Source organism: Morone saxatilis, unplaced genomic scaffold (assembly GCF_004916995.1).
Source record: "Morone saxatilis isolate NCDOM2014 unplaced genomic scaffold, NCSU_SB_2.0 Contig14, whole genome shotgun sequence".
Classification (NCBI taxonomy): domain Eukaryota; kingdom Metazoa; phylum Chordata; class Actinopteri; family Moronidae; genus Morone; species Morone saxatilis.
In genome coordinates, this window is record NW_023339696.1 from 4947730 (window position 1) to 4966998 (window position 19269).

At 40.1% G+C, this 19269-nt stretch overlaps 1 protein-coding gene across 2 annotated transcripts in view; it reads right to left on the reverse strand.

Annotated features, from left to right (window-relative positions):
* The window catches only part of usp43b (ubiquitin specific peptidase 43b), a 58999-nt gene that overhangs the window by 12036 nt on the left and 27694 nt on the right, over nt 1–19269 (reverse strand). For both annotated transcript variants that reach the window (XM_035655685.1, XM_035655684.1), the window contains exons 4-8: nt 18589–18681; nt 14465–14600; nt 13979–14123; nt 6455–6617; nt 4202–4313 (exon numbers count right to left, since the gene is read on the reverse strand). In XM_035655685.1, the coding sequence (XP_035511578.1) occupies nt 4202–4313; nt 6455–6617; nt 13979–14123; nt 14465–14600; nt 18589–18681 (649 nt within the window). The remainder of the gene's footprint in view (nt 1–4201; nt 4314–6454; nt 6618–13978; nt 14124–14464; nt 14601–18588; nt 18682–19269) is intronic.

The window sequence follows — 19269 nt, forward strand, 5'->3', positions numbered from 1 at the left end:
AGCTCAAACACAAACACCCACTCTGAGTCCTGTGAGGAAAGCTCGATCCAGCAGGATCTTTCTGATGGCGAGGAGCACACTAAAGCAGACATTAATATTGATATGCTGAACACATGAACCCACTGGAATTCATAACGCTTAGGGAAAGTTACAAAATACTTCTGATTACTGCCTCACAAATGCAATTTATAGTACTATGTAAAGTAACAGCTGCATCAGCTGTTGAAATACTGCAGTAGCTGACTGGTCCCAGTAACATTTTGCTCTCATGCAATACTCTGTGTACACACGCAGAGCCGTGTAACTAACACTATATTATCTTCTCTTTTCGTGTTTCAGCATCATGTGTTTATGGAGACTGCAGGCACCAAACTCTCCTGTGGTGCTTTTCCAAAGAACTCATCTACTTTTCTGTGTGTTTTCAACCTGCTGCGCAAAAACATGTAATTCTAGAAGACAAGTGTAAACTGAAAATAAGTTTTCTTTTCATTACAGACTTGCTTGGGCTTACAGTACTGTGAGCTCCAGGGAAAGGCTTGTGTGTGCATGTGAAGACCACCCAAAGAGTCCTACCAATTCCAATTTCTCAGGAATAGGGTTTTTTTCCTTATTGTTTCAAAAACCACAGAAAAATTCCTTTAAAATATGATACATTTCCCCACTGACTGCTTCGACAAAAGCATCCACCAGGTATACGCACAGATATTTCAGATTGAACTGACCATGTGCCAACCCCCACCACCAAACTTTAAAACTGCTAACAAAAGCTGCAAACATTAGCATGTCTGGCTAACTAGCTTACTACCTACAGTGTTAAGTGAGCACTGTTTCTACCAGGGGTATTTAATACGACATTAGTTTGTTAAGTTATGGGTTAATTAAAAGAACCCCATTCACAACTAGCACATCTACTGTGCAGTATTTCCCCACAGTGTGGAACCCTATATAGGCTAACATTAGCAGCGCTGTCCTGCCTTTTATTAGATTTTGGTAAGTTTATACCCCGGAAAACAACAAGCCAAACAAAGCCCTTTACATTCTTTTAGTTCTCATTCTAAAACTCAGTGTAAATTAAACCTCTGTCTTGTTTTACAAGTATGTAAGTTACGCAACTAAACAGTTATATAAGAATAGGAACTGTCTTACATTTTTCCATCATCAACTGATAAGGGTGCTGCTGACTTATGACCTGGGAAATGTAGTTTTTTCATGAAGCTAGTGCCAGATTAACTAGCTAGCTAAATGCAGCTGATGAAATCAGCTAACAACAGTTTGCCAGCTAGAAATAAGAGGCTGGTTTTGTCTACATATGAAATCAAGAACAATCTGCCACTGTTTGTTAACAACCGTCAGCACTGTAAACTGCATGCTGCTGAGCAAGAACAGAAAGCTTGACACACTAAGCAACAATCATTTATGGGATTGGGACTTAATAAATAATCAATTGTTCAGGTTCAGACAAAAAAACCTTTGTACAGTAAAATATTGTTCTGTGTGTACGTATACATTTGTGTGTACATGTTTATTTTCCACGCAGTAGAGGCAGATGAAGAGGAATATGTGAGAGTAACAATGAGTAATAAGTGAGAAGAAAAATGAACAAACAAGCATCTGATATGTGCTCAGGCTCTGAGCAATGTCACCCATATCAGCGTGACTGATGAGAAGAGGAGGAGAAAAAAAGTCATCTCAGGATGGAGCACGTGAGCGTGAGGACACTATGGACACCGTAAACGCGAACGTTTGTAATGTTTCCCCATGAGAAAATCCTTGGTCTTGCTTTCAACCAAGGTTAATCACTTTTTGTGTTCAGTGAGGGTCGTGTGAGGTGAGGAATGTTTGTGGCATTGTTTGTGTCTGACGAGGCAAAAGATCTCCAATTACAACCCATGCCATGAACAGTGTTTCATTATGTTGTGAGTTTGAGCACTGTGTGCGTGTATAGAGGGGTTTACATTTACTCTCGATTCTTGTACTAAACTGCTTCATGTCCAACTACATCGCATATCAAATCCAAACAGTTCAGTCTCAACAAAAATGTAGTCCTACGAACCTGGTTTGCACCAGGAGTCTAGCTGGAGAAGGTGTAAATGTGTGAGAATGTTTGACGTTTAATATAAGTACTGTAGACGAATGTGCAGCCATCAGCGTACTGCAGCGCATTATATCGCAAGGTGTGCTTTAGTGAGCATCAAGCCAGCCACTGCTTGAATAAAGATGTCAAGCGATGTCAGTAACAGGAAAAATGGCTGTCAGAGAGGCCGTGCTTTTAGTTTTTCAATTGCATCTTTACTGAAGCTAAAATTAGACAGAGGCGGAAAGATCCACTTGTGAGTGTAATTCATTGATGCAAGTAAACTTCAGATTTTGTGGAGATGAAAGATTTAGAGCAAACATCTGCTCTGAGCATTGCTCCTTTCTTGGCAGAGGTAGGCTCCAACAAACTGATTATACTGTACAAGCCTGGTTTTAATTAAATGGCTGACAGCATGGGGCGCAAAGAAGACTACAGAGCTCCAACAGAGTTACTGAAAACATTGCACCTGACTCTTCTCTTCTTCTCCCTCCTGACACTTCTCAAAGAACACTGGGTAATACGCAGCCAGCTGGTCAACAGTTTTCTTGTGCAACCAACGCTCTATATGGCGCTTTATTGCAGCTGTATGTCAGCTGCCTTCACAAAGAGAGAGACACTAATTGGAAATCTGTTTGACTACATGATTAACAGCATGCTACTAGACACTACACGCTGAAACACAGGCCAATGTACAGTACAAGCAAGTAAGCAAGCAGGAACAAGCAAGAAAATTTACCCTTTTGCTTGGGTAAATGATTGATTTGAAAGTGACATACAGCAGGGGTACATCTAAGCCAGCTATTCTGTTTGTATTTCTATCATTATGTCCCATGTTTTACAGTAGTCAAACCAGCAGCGGCAAGATAAACAAGCCAACCATGCATCTTTTTAGCCGTGCATGAAAGATTGACAGGCTGACAACTCACTTTCTGACCCAAACAAGTCACATTGCCTGCCCTACAGCTTGTCACAGCAATATATATGCAAATATATTATAATGTACATTGTGAATCAGGATGGTACCTAAACATATAACAATAATAAAAGGTCCAATCTGTAATTGTTTGACCCTATAAATTAAAGGTCTATTAACATACCTTAGGATGCAGCATTGTGTGTTTATCACTGGTAATTAGCATTCAACTAAATGTGAATAGTTTTATTGTAGTTGTGTTCTGTAGACTTATTCATTTGTTTTAATGTTCTTTTTCATTACTATTACCATCCCATGTTAAGGAAAGAACTCTTTATTAACATCTTAAGACTGAAGTCTGTTAAAGAGCCTTTAATGAAAAAAGCTTTATCTGCCTGACAAAGCCCAATATTTACTCTTAATACTTAATACACTAAAGAGGGCAGAGGGCGATTGCAGCCAGAGACTGGCACAGCAACAGACCAATAATACTACTGTACTGGCAAAACAAACATGACGGTGCTACAGAGTCACTGAAGTGGTTTTAAACAAACCTGTCCAGAAGGAGCTTTGTCCAAAATCTATACACAAAACAGGAAACAAATGGCCTGGATGACTAGAACAGCCACATGTGTCTCTGTCTCTCAGTCTCTCTGTACTCTGCAAGTGCTCTTGTGTGTACCAGTGAGTGAGTGTCTCAAACTCTGGTCCGGTGCGCCAGTGGGGGCATGTGAGAGGAAATGAGTTCCTCTCTGCCTCCAGCTGGTGCTTTAAGCTGCCCCACCTTTACTGCACAGTGTCATTGTGTGGGCATGCTTTACTTTGTCCCGGGCCAATAAACCTGTCTCGGAACAGGTGCGCTGGCCGGCACAGCAGGAGGGAGCCATGTCCCTTTTCTGCTTCCAGCCGGTGCTCAAAACATGTCAGCCCACACGACAGGGCTATTAAATATACCTTTTACAAGCATGGAGCAATCTCTATTGACTTACTGCACAGGGCTGTACTGCAACTTCAGTCCAAGAGGTTTCTGGTTGTGGTTAATAAAAAATAGAATAAATAATAGTAATAATAAATCCCTCCACTCTGATGATGTTGTGAAAGTTGCAGAGTTTACAGTAGATGTCCAGGTTGGAATGAAAACTGTCATACATACATATAGAGTTTCCTTACGTGTACAAATTATGACATTATCAATAGTAGCCGTCCATTACCTGTGCCTGAGCTCCATTGATCATCAGGTAATAAAGCTTGCTGAGGATGCTCTGCTGCAGCTGGTCCCAGGAAATAGACCGGTCCTCCCTCATAAGGAATGGAGGTCCAAACCTTGAATGGGAATAGAAAAGGTTTAAGATGACGGCTCACAGTTCCCCCACTCAACCACCCCACATTAGCCCTGACCAGCTCTCATGTCTCCTTATCCTATTGTGATGTAAATAATCATTTACATTATCAGCATGGATTCTCATTACAGCACATCTATTGAAGGACACAGAGAGATAATAAGGAGTGAAAACAGCTGATGAGGAGAGGGAAAACCATCCATCTGAAAGGATTGATCACATGACACATTAATCATAAGACACATTTAACTGAGGGCAGCCCTATACTGTACGTTTGAGGTTTATTAGTGTGAGACCATGTTAGCAACAAACACACACAGGCACATACACGGTGACTGATGGGGTGGTATTGAACTATAGATTAAACAGTAGGAATAGAGGGGTAATAAATTAAGAATAAGACTTGTTGCATCTGTTTTTTTCTGATTGTTTAGAACATTGAAACAAACACATCCTCAGTCAGACTATCTTCCCATTACATCATACATAGATACCATGGAGATGCTCAAAATAAATGAGGTTGGATTACTGTTCAGGATGGGAACCATTAACATTCTGTGGTGGCTGAGGAGCAAGAGCTGCAGTGACCACGACACGGGAAGAGACAACATACACAACAAAATAAGAGGGAAAATGACTTAACTCCGTTGGAAACTGCAGTGGAGTTAGAGGAAAAACAATTCCATTATTTTGCTGTATGGTTTGGTTTGTGAAAAATGGACTTAGTGTGCTAAATTCAAAGGCGCTTTAACACCAACAACTCTCTAGCTCCTCATTCCCCCAGCATAAACATTTATAGATAACGCAGTGAATACATTTAGTCTGAATTATTTTCCATGCAGTGAACCCTATTATCTACTTTTGAGTATGCAGTAAGCTATACATATTTTCACACATAAAATGTTAAACTTTCTTTAATCCTATCTACTGCTATCCATTGGTTTCACAGTTTTAGCAAACAAACGAAACAGAGTTTTCACACTTTGCTGGTTTTTCAGCAATGCACCTGTGATGCACCCTAAAGACAACCAGAGTGAGAAACAAGTATGTGACTCCAATGTCATTTATTTGGCACAGACAAGTCCACCAGCTGTCTCTCTGATAAGAGCGAGATAGGTGGGTGGTTTGATCAACGATGGTGAGGCGTTTGAAGGAGAAACTCAGACATGGATGGGATTGGACTTTCCCACAGCCGTGTTGGCGAGTTCACCTATATTGATCTCTCTGGACTCTGTCAGGGAGATGAGTGGCTGATATCTATATCGTGCCAGATGTCGGATTCCTCAGTCGATTGATTTTGAAACTCATCTCACAGTGAGGTGTGAGTCTGTTCTGTAATGGGGAGCTAACATGACCTTGACGTGCTCCACCAGGCTAGATATAATGTGGACTGTGCTGCCGCACGTAGAGCTCACATCTGTTGAGGAGCTGTTAACAGTGGAACCAATAAAAACTTTAATGGCCAACAATCAAGTTGCTCAAGTTACTCTTGCTACGCCTGTTCCTGTAAGGCACATGTGCACTGTACATGGATAAATGTGGCTGATTTAGCACTGATTTTGTCACCTGAATTGACTTTTACCAGATGTAGCTAGCTAGTGTAAGGTAACGATTACTCTAAAACTGTCAGTTGGTTGAAAAAAGCTGATAAATAAAATTACAGGGCGACGAGTGTCATCTTAGCAAAACCGAATCAAGAGCAGCACAGAGATATCTTAAACTCTGATATAATAGCACTGTGGCTACAACAGGGTGGATGTTCTGGTCCTGAACCGGCATTTTTCTAACATAACCTCTAGTTAGTGAATGACATGCCACTTATTGGCTTTGGAAATAATGCTAGGCTACTACAGTAGGTAGTAATCTGGTTAGCCAACGTTTACGTTTGCGCAAATAACTTTTAAAAAGTTTAATCTTTGTTTTTGTAAAAGATAAGGTAAAAGACACCACCCTCCAAAGTCTTGAAATACTGAGTATCAGTCCTATTAGAGGCCACGCACACCACTTCAACATGTGGAGAAACCCAAAGCTTTAGAGGCCTTGCCTGGTCACGGTTGCTAAGCTTTGAATCAACAATCACTGTTCAGGAGTGGGGGCTCGCAAAGGGTCAATTGATATAATTACCTAACAGTCTGTTGGCCTGCGCCTGCAGCATTGCACACCAATAGCAGAATCTTTACAGGGACACCCTGGTGGAGAAACTCTGACGACAACGTGCCAGATGAAGGTAACCTCTGACCCTCAGGACCAGTGGAGTACGGTGATGATGGGAGGCTGTGGTGATAACCTGGCAGAGGAGGAAGAACACAGGGAGCAAAGGGGACAGAGATACTAAAATGAGTCATAGGAAGAGGAGAGAACAAGGAGAGACAAGTTTTGTTTTACTCTAGAAACAATCACAGTTTCTTGGTAAATCCTGCTGATGCTGATCACGTAGCAATTTCACATTCTTCTGGTAAACAGCTTACTTTAAAAGATAGACTCATACTTCTTACACTGATAGCTTGAAAGGAAGACGAACTTATTTCATGTACTGAAAACTTGATCATTAAACTTAACACCTCTAACAAGGAGTGAGGAGGAGAATTGAGATATATAAAGTGGCGAGACAGCAGCTTTCTATTTGGGGAACAGTGATTCAGAGGGGAGAACAGATGGACCAATGGCTGCCTGCACTCTCAGCAGGAGGTATTATCTGATGCAGCTTCTGCTCCACATCCTGTCCTGGTGGGGGGCCAAGCAGCATCACTTCTCTCCTGTTCGCCCCCCTCCCCGTCTCTTAGAGGAGTGTGACTGACTGAGCGAAAAGCTGAGATTATAAGATCCCTGTGAAATGTGACGTCAGCAGAGCTGTGTTCTTGTCGCACGGCTGAAAACCTTAGCACGCGGGTCAGCCCCTCAGAAGTTCACGGTGATAAATCACATGGTAAATTAGACTCGCAGACACAGATGAGAAGATATTGATTGACCATGGTGGCTGAGCCTTTCCCAAACGTTTCATTAAACACTCTTGTGTACACCTGACACATGATTCATCACTGACAAAGCAAATGCCACTGCTGAGCAGCCCGTTACTGAGATTCTTGCAAAGTAGCAAGCGTCTGTCGGCTCTTACAGAAATAACTTTGGCGTGAGGATGTTAAGCTGTGCACTGTATGAAGGGTAAGACCTATTCAAAACTAATCAAAGTCTACATTTACCCCACCAAAGCTTTAACATTAAACCTCTGATTGCAGTGTCTTGACCCTGGGAATGAGAGTAATAAGTATGCACAGCTTTTCATTTCTTAATGTCGCTCTAATCAAGCAAGTGATAAAACTTGCTTAAATCATGCACACTGTAATTTACATGAGCAGTGACCTCTGACAGCTGTGGTAATGATTAATGGGGGGAAAAAAAATCTCCTTTTAAATGCCCAGTGAAACATGTTCATAAAATAGTAGTAAAATGCCGGGGTCACCTCCTAGCCTGTCTCGCTAAGATTTATACAGGGATGCTGGGGAGGAGACCTACCTCTCATCGCTCATTAAATCATTTTTTTATGGCTCACTGTCAAAAACTGTACAGTTTCTAGACATTTTTTCAAGGCTCCTGTCATTTCCCTCCTGATTTTTTCTTTACCTTGTTTACAGCATGAATAATGGTGGAATTATGGGATGTGTGTGTGCTTGTGTGTTTCCACTTGGTGTCGGACCATTCCCATAGCCGTACTGAAAAAGGCACCGTAAAAACCACCATGTGAAAATGGGCAACACGCATACCTACACACACACACACACACCAAACTTTGTTTGGTGTGTGTGTGTGTGTGTGTCAAACTAATTCTAGGAAACTGCAAGAGCCTGTGAACTCATCATTCCTCTGCACTCTCAGGCTTCTTTCATTGTCAAACAGACACAAGGCATGAGCCAGACTAAATACAGACTATGTGAAAGCCCATAATTAAACACCTCTTGTCCTCCAGGGATCTTCTCTACCCACAGTTACAGTACGAGTCACCCCCCAATCCCATTAGCCATCTGCACAGTCATATTAGACGTATTTGAACAAAAAAAGGTAGTTAGACAAATAAATGCACATTATCTGACTTTTGAGAATGAGAAACACAATGCACCTTTGCCAAAGATGAGTGAGATTATGTCCCTTAATAAGCACTTACGTTATTAAAAAGTGTATGCTTTTATGATTGTGTGCTCCAAAATAAATTATCACTAGCTGTGAAATATTAGGTTGTGTGACTGAGTAAACTAATGTCATTCATGTATAATCTTGTCTCTGAAATTACTTTCACATTTTATTGTTTTCCTGTTTGAACAGAAAAGCGCAGCCCCTGTGGGTTGACTGCATTTATTTTACTTTTGACAAATTTTTCACGCACAAATTGTGTGGCAGGCTGATGATGAAAATAAATTGTAATAATAATATTGTAATACTGCCAGATATTACATTTGATCTCCTGTTAAACAAGATTATGAGTCCATAGGCCAGAGGCTCTGTGAGGCTGTCACGGTGATGTTCAATTGTAATGTCAGCATGCTAACAATGGCAACACTAACATACTGATGTTCAGCAGATATAATGTTTACGGAGTTCACATCTTAATGTAGTGCGTTAGCATTAGCAAATTAGAACCAGTACAGCTGAGGCCGATGGGAATGTTATTTGGTAAATTGAACAATGTGGACATCCAATCAGTGCTAATGGTAAATGTAGTCAGTTGAAGCAATACATTCCCTCCCCCACTGACTGAGAAATAGCTGCAAAATCTGTTTGTCTTCCGGCCCCAGCACACGTACAGTGATGTATTTGGTGGTGAACTACAGACTATTTCAGCTTTGAGCTTAAAAGGTAACAATATTGCTACGTGGGAAAAAGAAATGGTTAAACTACAGGAATTTATTTGCTTGGCAACATTGTGTATGTGATTAGCACCCAGCAGCTAGCTTCGCTTAGCAGCCTGGTACATGCAGGCACTGCCAGCACGGCTCCACGAGCAGCAGAAGTTTTTCGGTCAACCCACTGAGGAATTTATTGCTTGGGGAACATGAATATGTGTACCAAATTTTATGGCATATCCAATAGTTGAGATTTGTGGGCTTCACTCAAAACCCTTAAATAATCCTCTGGGCACCTTTAATGTTTCAATCAAATTTCATAGCAATCGTTAAAATATTTTGTTGTGAACCAAAGTGGTGGACTGCATGATCGACCAACATTGTCATCCGAGCTATAGTGCTAGCGTGGATAATAAGAATGACTCAGTCACTTTAGCTGAGATTTGACTGAGGCACACAAACGCAGGCAGTGACTGTATTGTCAGGTTAGTGCTGAAGTGTTTCCAGAATCTTTTGTGCTGAAGCAGGATGCAGCAGACAGAAAGCTGAAGACAAACACTTCCTGCACAGTTTTTCCTTGCAGCCACCACTGAAATATAGCAATCAGGGCATCTGAGTTTGACTGACTGTGTGTTAACCTTACTCACTGCAACTTATAAGTTGAAGGTGACAAACAATTCACACTTCAAACAGTACTTAAAAACAATCAAAATACTATGTACCCTAGTTTAATGAGGACGACTCTTGATGTCAGAAACCCTGGGAAAATATAGACATTGGCTAAAGAACAAAATTCCTAAAATTTCAAATTCCTCCCAAACATAAAGAAATACATGTAAAACTGTAATTAAAATGTATCCCTCGAACTAATTTATAAAAGCAAGATTTAAATTTGATGTAGATAAGTGTCACCTGTGCAATACAAATGTAGAAACAACAGAACACCTGTTTTATACCTGTGATACGATGGAGATCTTTTTGATTATAGGCTAAATTCCAAATCCATAAATGTAGATTTCTATTCCTTCCAGTCTATTCAAGTTAATCTTGAACAACAAACAAACTGAATTTCTAGTAAATAATATCAGTATAACAACCAAATATTATATACATAAATGTTGTTTCTTTAAATCCCTCCCATTGTGGCAGGCACTTCAAAACGAGTTCACTACATTAAACAAAAGGTATAAAAGAAGGTCAAAATTGCCCGTGCCAGAAAACTGTGTGCACTTCTGTCTGTAACCGAGAGAAACGGGCCACTGGCAGGATACAATATACTGCAGCAGCAATGGTGGTCTCTGTTGATTATCACACGTAAAATTGTTAAACAGCAACCAGTCCATAAAAAAATAAGTGTCCAAACTACAGTGTGAGGGATGAGATCATTTTACTGAAAACTGGGCGATGAATGAAGAGGAGGAAGAACCTGTTCTCTGCTTGTAACAGAGATAAAAGAATGTGAAATGGATACTTAACTGTGAAAGCCAATTATCTTTTCCAAATATTCTTTGGCAGGTGATTATTCAAGTCTCGTCCTTGGCACCAGTGCTCGCCACAGTGATATTGTGCTTACTCATTTCTGCACTGTTAAATCCCAAATAGAAAAGACTTCTTGCTCACATGAAACTTGTGAACTATGCTTTCCTTTTTCACACATTATTCATTTTTAATGTAAATCTTGATTACTTGATTGCCATATGGTAAACATATAAAAATGTTGCAAACACAAAATTGTGCCTCCACTGTCCTCAATTTAACGAAGGATATGAGGGGTTTCAAATGAATGTTAAAAATGTCTCTGCAACTCTATGGGAGTGAAGGACTTGTAGTCTGTTTATTACCTAAAGCTGCTGTTTAAGAAGCTGGACATATAAGTGACCTGAAGGGCTGGAAAAAGGCAACATGATAATCACTGATCTGACATCCTTTGTCTATTACTGTCAATAAATGGAAACTGCAGACTTAGTTAAGTTAAAACTCTATGAGATGCAGCTTGTGCAACCATCAGAATGATTGGTGAGCCTGAAGTGTAACATGGAAGCATCATCACCATAAGGCCACCAGAGAAGAAGAGTCTTAAAGTTAACCAATGCATGCACTAATACAAGCTTTTTCAAATTGCTTTCCCCAACAGCGATTGTCCAATCATAGCCTTAGCAACCGTAACTAGGCACGGAAGTTCTGTCAAACTATATATTTCTCCACATGGAGGGCGATGCTCTGCATTTAAAGATTTGGAGGCCAGTGTCTTTTTCCTTAGCCTTTCCAAAACCAAAAATACAGGAGCAAATGTTTCAGGAATGGATTAAACAGTGTGTTTATCTGCTCCACTCTGAGCTGTACTTGTTAGTATATGTTAGCTTCCTAGTAACTGCAATCAAATATTGCTTCCAAAAACAAGGGGCACATGATTTACTATGGTTATCTACATTCATTTCTTGGGTAAAAATGTTACGTATAAAAGCTCTGTTCACAACTAGCACATCCACTGTGTAGTATTTCCACACTGTGTGAGAGACTAGAGTTTAGCAGCATTAGCACATTAGCAGCTCAGTCCTACTCTTTATTGGATTTATGGATGTTTACACTCCAGCAACCAGCCAAAGTTAGCTGAGATAGCGTTAGATTTGCTAAACACATTAATCTTCATTCTAAAAGCCTTTTTTTCAGGGGTGGGGTATTTATTGACATTTTTTATGTCATAGAACAAAATGTGAAAATCTCTTAAGCTCATGTTAACTACAGACCTAATTTCAGGCATCTGACCAAAAACCCATATATAAAAAAAAAACATTGACTTTGAAAGGACAGAAACAGGTAAAAAAAAATGCTAACTCATTTCCCCGTTTTAGGACTCATTCCTGCAGCACTCTATAAAAGAAGTGATAGGGTCACAGTCATAGTGCCCAGTCAATATTTCTGTGACCCAGTATGACCCTATAAGACAGACGTTCTGGGAAAAGAATGAAATAATGACTTCAGTGTGTAGAGGAGAGGTGGTATATGCAGCGGTGAGAAGATGACGTAAGAGATTATTTTTAAGTACAGCAGGGAGGTTGAGAGTGGGAAGGTCACCTCATCATTGGTTTGCCTTTGGCATGATCCAAGGGTATCTCCTTTTTTCATTCACAGCAGACACTGAACAGCTCTTTGCAAAGTGCTTCACGCTGTCTCTAACAGTGTGTGAATAACTGTTACCTTGAAAATTACTGAATGCCAGTGAAATTCAATCAATCGAGTGTGTCATGAGGAAACTGGGGAAGCATAATAAAACAAGGTTACCCTCATATTGTTTTAATTGCCCACAAGATGTGTTGGAATTGCATTTGACAAGCAATGAGGAAGCTGCTTTCTACAGACTCCACACTTAGAGTGGTTTAAGTTAACATAAGGACATAATCCACATTGATAACCTTTGTTTAACATTACCACTGCACATAAAAATGTTTCGATTACCAGGCTTAGCTGTAATGAGACCTTTGGTGAGAGTTTGTTATTCTATTTCACATCTAACCCACAAGACTTTACTTTCATTTAAGCATTTATGGATAATTGATTATGGGTCTCTCAGGGATCAGACCTTTTAGATTTAGTAATTGCAGAGGGGGCATAAAGGTTAGATTTTAATGGTACCAGACAGCTTAAAGGCATTACAGATCATTGGTGTGACTGGGTAGAAAAACTGTAATAAAGGTGAATTTTATACATTAATAAGATATTTTATTGGCACCGTCGTATGCTATTGTGATTTTATAGCTTTGATTAAACACAAACAGTAAGGCAGAAAACTTGATATTTCATTTATGTACATAAATAATTTAAGAGGGCCTGGTGAGATATACGTAAAACATTCTTTCCAATTCATCACACAAATCACACAAAGCTAATGTTGCCCTTTTGATATCCTTTTAGGTTTGGGTTTGCTCAGTTATTTGCCAGAAAAAAGTTACATAAGGAGATTAAATAATGGGGATGCAGGAGAGGAATTAAATCATAAGAAGTGGTGGAGTGTTTTAGCTTTGAACATATCTGACCCTATTAAGTAGATATTACCTAAAAATGTCAATGTTCCTTTAAAGATGAAAATATCTTGCATGTATTCTCACAGCGCAAACATCTCAGTGTGAAAGACAGGACAAACTGCAGTGCATAGAAAAGTGTTGAGTGGTGATGTAGAGTTTCCATATCAACGCCTGCAGGCTGAGCCAGTGAGAACCCAGGGGGTTTAGACTGTGCCAGCATGCAGACCAGCCAGACTGTCAGGGGGCCTCCTTTTAGGCAGCACTGCTCTGTGCGGCCATTGAGCAACATAAATTGAAGCACTAAAAGTACATTTTTCAGGTACAACAGCAGTGTTGACACAATGCAGGGACTACTCTTCCAGCCCTGTGAGGGAGGACAACAGAGCAGAACCTATTTGTTTACACCACAACGCAAGAAACAAGGGGATACTATACACTGAAGTACTTCTGAGCACACATTATACATCACTAGCTGAAAAACAGATGAAATGAAGACATAAATCTGATGCAAGAGAAATCTTCACAGGGGGGATGCAATTCACAGAGCTTTATGTGAAGTTATGTACTTCTTAATGTGCTCCCCAAGGGCCCCCTGCAGTAAGGTGCACTCCCTGAGGGTTTCATTAAGCAAAGTACATTAATAATATTGGTTTGTTAGCTTACAGATCTGTGAGTACAGCCACATTAAAGCAGAGAAAATATTAATGCAGTACCACAAAGTAATTATACTCAAATTAAATGTTAGAACTTAAAAATAGTGTGTTTGACTTTGAGTTCAGTCATGCAGATACCTGAGATTCGTGCAGAGCCTCCTCTGATGTAAAGAGGCGGAGCCTGGAAGGCGTAGATGACATCATTCTCAGCTATGTTGGTCAGATCCTCCTCATCAAAGAAGGAGCGATGGAAGCCTGTGGAGTAAACCTCTGTCAGGATCACCTGGAGACGAAAAAAATATACACAAACACACGTAAGTTTCTTTTAACAGTGCCATTATAAATCTTATAATCCTAAGAGAGTGAACTTGATGGAATACCAACCTTTGCACTATTATTTCCCCTAATCTCAGATCCAGCTTGATGTATTTTAGCCAAGTGAGTAAGAGTGGATTTAAGCCAGTGGTATGCAAAGAAATGTCATTAATAAGATCCACTATAATCACACTCACGTGCCAGCCAAGGTGAGCTGTGCTGCTCTGTTACGGTAGTTTGTGGTTTAAAAAAGGGAAATCTATGAGGAATGTGGGTCCACACTGAGAATTTATTCTTGCTGTATGTTACCTGGTCTGGGGAAAGTTTCCCCTCGTCAGCCACCATCCTCCTCAGGGAGGCCACAGAGCCAAACAGAGGCACGGCCAGCCCGACCCGCAGGTACCTCTGTCCTTTGGTGCTGAACACCAGAATCACACACAGCGGCCTGCCACAGATGAAGACACACAATCAGGGACAGTGGGAAACAGAACGGCATCTGTTTTGATTTCAGTGCCATTTCTAATCGCAGCCTCCTCTACGGCCAGGAAGGGACAAAAGAAGACTTTCATGAATAAATCAATACATTTTAACATTAATAATTGATCATTAGGACTTAGTTTTATGTGTGCCAAATAATGGAATCTCTATTGCATTTTTAAAAACGGGGAGCGCTTGGCTCTGACCTCTCCTGAGGCAGCGCTGACATGAGCAGGGTGCTGGGACATAATGGCTTCTTTGAATAACAGCACACTGAGGAGATAGAGAGGGACCCTATCAGGTACCTGTGGGAGTCTATGGCCTGGAGGCTGTAGCTTGTGGCATAGAAAAACTCATTATATGGAGAAATGGAACTTTGGGGGGTTTTTTGCACCTCAATAAAATAAAAATAATGGAGCGAGATAAACTTTATTGATCCCTCACAGGGATGCTAAAGTATCACAGCCGCAGAAGGAAGCACAATAACCTATGCACAGGATAGAGAAGTAACCTTCAAAAAAGATGAAAACTCAAATTTATCTTGGGGAGTAACAAAGAAAAAGCCAGAAACCAGAAAAATTAAGACTCAGATTTGCCAATGTGCACCAAAGACAGAACATTTCCTCTGAAACACAAAAATAAAAGACAAAATACATCTATACGCTCACAATGTGTGTACTCTAGGTAAGGAATAAACACAATACTATGAATGTTGGTCACAAGTCAGCAATTCAACCTGCAAACTGGTTCTGTTTATGTTGCTCGCACCCTAAACTAAAGGTGTATGATTCAGTAAGATCTAAGGCAGGGGTTCCCAACCTTTTTGGCATTGTGGACCAACTATTTCATTGCAGACCTGCTGACCAGCCGACCAGAGACGGGAATTGCCAAGTGTAATTATTCTGAAAGCTAAAGTTCGACAGGGGGTCTCGCAGTAATTCACCTGTAAGTTCATGTAAGTTTTGGTCCAAGCTTGATCTCTCTCTATTTATCCTCCCAACACACAAACAAGGCTTTACTTAAGTCAGAAAATTACAGAGAGAGAGATAGAGCAGACAAAAGAGTGAGTAAGAATCTAAATAAAACAATACTTTATTTTCTCTGTTTTTAATTTAAAAAAATACAGATAGACCTCTCAGCAACACTCAAGGTTCACACAGATATCATGGGGCACAGCTGAATGCTGAAAGGTGATGTACTGGTTACTTCATACGGATGACCTGTATTATTTCAACTGAAATATGTGTAATATAATATAATATAATATAATATATTGTGTTGGAGGCATTGATGAGAAGAACTGAGCCACATACTGCACCAAGTTTAAAGTTATAACTGTATAAATAGCCTGTAATAACACCTGACGCTTTATCATTATTATTTAGCTTTTTTTGCAGAATCATGTTTCCTCATGGTCCAGTAGTAAATGTTCAGAGGCCCGGTACCGGTCCATAGCTCTGGGGTTGGGAACCTCTGATTTAAGGGACCTAATGGGTTTATATTCTTCAAGCATATCAGAAATGTATTTTGGCCTAAAGGCATTAAATGATTTATAAACCAGCAGCAGGTCTTTGAAGTCTGTTCTGTAACTAACTGGAAGCCAGTTTAAAGATTTAACAACATGAGTTATCTACATAATTCTACTGGTTCTTGTTATGCACAAGTAGTATTGTTAAATCTGTACGTCTGAAAACAATAACCACTGAACCGACATGTTTACTCCTTTTCCGCTGATTCGGTTGTGGAACAGGAAACTTCAAAAGAGCACAGTAAAGAGAGAGCAGTAATTGGCAGAACTAATCAAGCCACAGCTCAAGGAGGTATCCCCAATTTATGCTAATTACATTTTTCCTACCACAAAACGAAACACTGTAATTGCTAAACCACTCTGTAGGCTGATTGGATTGTCAGGCTTTTATTTCAGCATTATACTTGAGATGATGACTACCATTTTCTACACTTACAACCCCTTTTTTTGCTTCCATCTTATGAAACAATATTTAGTTACAATGATGATTTCTGTAAATAGCAATACTACCTATAGATAATTACAGTCCTGCAAATGTTGCTCAGTTAATGAATGAACTGACACAGAGCAAGCTTTACATATAGTGTAAACAGAAAATCATCCAACATGCAAAGAGCACATGATTGCCAAGTGACAGAGCCCAGTGTTTGGACTGCTGGCCACAGAAAAATGTTGGTTTGGTAACAAACAGTATGTGTTTATGGCTTACAGACATGACTTGGCTGGGAGTGAGCTGAACTCTTCACACAGAGAATTTAAATGCATTAAAAAATGCTTTAAAAAGACAACCCATCTGTTTTCTCCTCTGTTTATCCCTTCTGAAGTGTTTTCTCTCACCCTATCTGCCACACAGTTAAAAGAAAGGACGGTAACTAAATACTCTCGACTTGGCACACTGTCAGGAATAAGCTCTTAAAAACAATTTCTCAAATTAGAGGGGATGTTGGCTGAACTTGTATGAACTATTTCAAAGACAAAAAAGTAAAAGGAAGGAAATAACTAGCAAGGAGAAACCCAGGCACCTTAAAATAGTGATCAACAAACCTCTGTGTGTCAATCATGTAAAAGAGTGGAGCTTAGCATGCAGGGGCTGTGCTGAGTAGAAGCTATATTTTAGCCTAAAAAGCTGCCAAATGATTGTGTTTAGATTGAGCCTCCAAAACTCACTAATTAACATGTTATATGGTTTGTTTAATCTGTGCAAAATCTGAAGTATAAAAATGACAATTTGCCATTTTACGGGTTATGGGCCATACTCTTTCACGACTAGGAGCAGTAACTTCCTGGACAAATAAAGCCAACAATTAGTGAGCTTTTGAAGTGTTGGTAGGTGTTTCAAGTGCTTATGCTAAGATAAGCTAACCGGCTGCTGGCTGTAGACTTATTGAATTTACAGATATGGAAGTGGTAAATATCTTCTCATCTAACTCTTCCTCACAAAGTGAGTAAGTGTATTTCCCAAAAAGTCGGAAGGATGTACCTCGCTCTTGCCCAGTGGATACGGTGACAGTCTTAACCAAGATAAAAGGCTTAAAGGTTAATGTTAGACTTATTTGGTTTCTAACCAGTCAAATGTATTTTTATCCAGCCTAAGACGTCAAACTGGGGCTGAAAAATGCCCACCGTTATACATACAAAAAAACAAAAGCTAAGAACAAATGCTAATGTCAGGCAATGTTCTTCATTCACATTAGCAGTTGTGTATGGGTAGAGGTGAAAGAGGCATGTATGTTTGTGTGGCGGTGTGGGTCTGGAAGGACACTGCATGCAGGAGCTCAACCATTTCAACTACTAACAGCCCACGTCCAAGGGACAGGATAGGATAAGACACAAGTTGTGGGAGACAAAGTATCTGATTTAGTTTCCACAACATGAGAAGGACCACAGTAAAGACTAGAAACAAGTACTGTAAGCATGTTGTGAGTATTTAAGTGAAAGTCAGTGTTTAGACTTTCAAAAGCTTGCATGTGTATTTTTGTGAGTGTTTGACAAAGAGACTACCTCATAATTAAAGTGAGAGAGGTAATGGATAAAAAAAAAAAAAAAAAGAGTGAATTGGGTCTCCTCCCTTGAAAATGTCAGGATTTCCTGAACGGGCCCTGTTGACCTGACATAGAGGCCGAGTGGTTGTTGTGATGTAAAGTTGAATGAGACATTGTTCCTCAATGCTGAGAGGGTTTTCCACCAGCTTTTCCTTTTTGATACCAGCCCTCCATCTTTCAAATTAATTATGTTCCTACTGTATGTAGTGAATGAACAAAGCTGGGTGTTTTCCAGCCTCTTTTTTTATTGTAGCCGTCTTTTTACTTCCTCAATCTTACTAAAATACTTCTCTTTCATGCAAAGAGTTAGATGATACTGATCGATATTGCTTTCATATACAGTAAATATGAAACTACAAGTCTGAATTAAAAACAGTAGGGCTCACCTGGTCTGGCGAAGAGGAATGGGGAGTGAGATGCAGAGGAACGGGTCAAAGGTGTTGCTCTGTTTCAGACAGTGGGGGCATGTCAGTGACGATCTGAGGAAAAGAAAGCACACAGCTACATTAGTCTTTAAAAACCAGCTGTGCTGACTTGACACAGACTTCAAAATTAATCTCAAAGTCGTCCTGATTAAGTCTGGCAGGAAAGGAGATGGCTTAATCTTGTTACACAAGTGAACAACACAGTCAAAATGAACACGGTGTTCCACACAGAAACCCTTGATCTGATTGTGAGAACGGAAAAGATGAGTGATGTAACTGGTGAGAATGAGAGAGACAAAGGGTTGGGGTTGGGTGGGGGTGTGTGGTAAGTAGTAGAAGAAGCCCCCTGGGATGATCGGGGCTATAAATGGGAACCAGCAGAGGCAGTTTCCATCTTGTTGCATCACTCTCACCAGTGCTACTAATGCTCATGTGATGCCATTGTGGGATCCCAAAAGGACAAAAATAGGGAGCTTTCCTAAGTGATGGCCTTTCTTTCTCTGCATTTGTATGCACAGGCCACAGATCACTGAAAAATGTCCAGATTTGTACAGCAGTGATTTTCTTTTCCAACAGCTTTCCATTCAGTCCCCTTTGTTCATGAGTACACTTCTTTTAATGGATCCCACTTAATTTCAACTT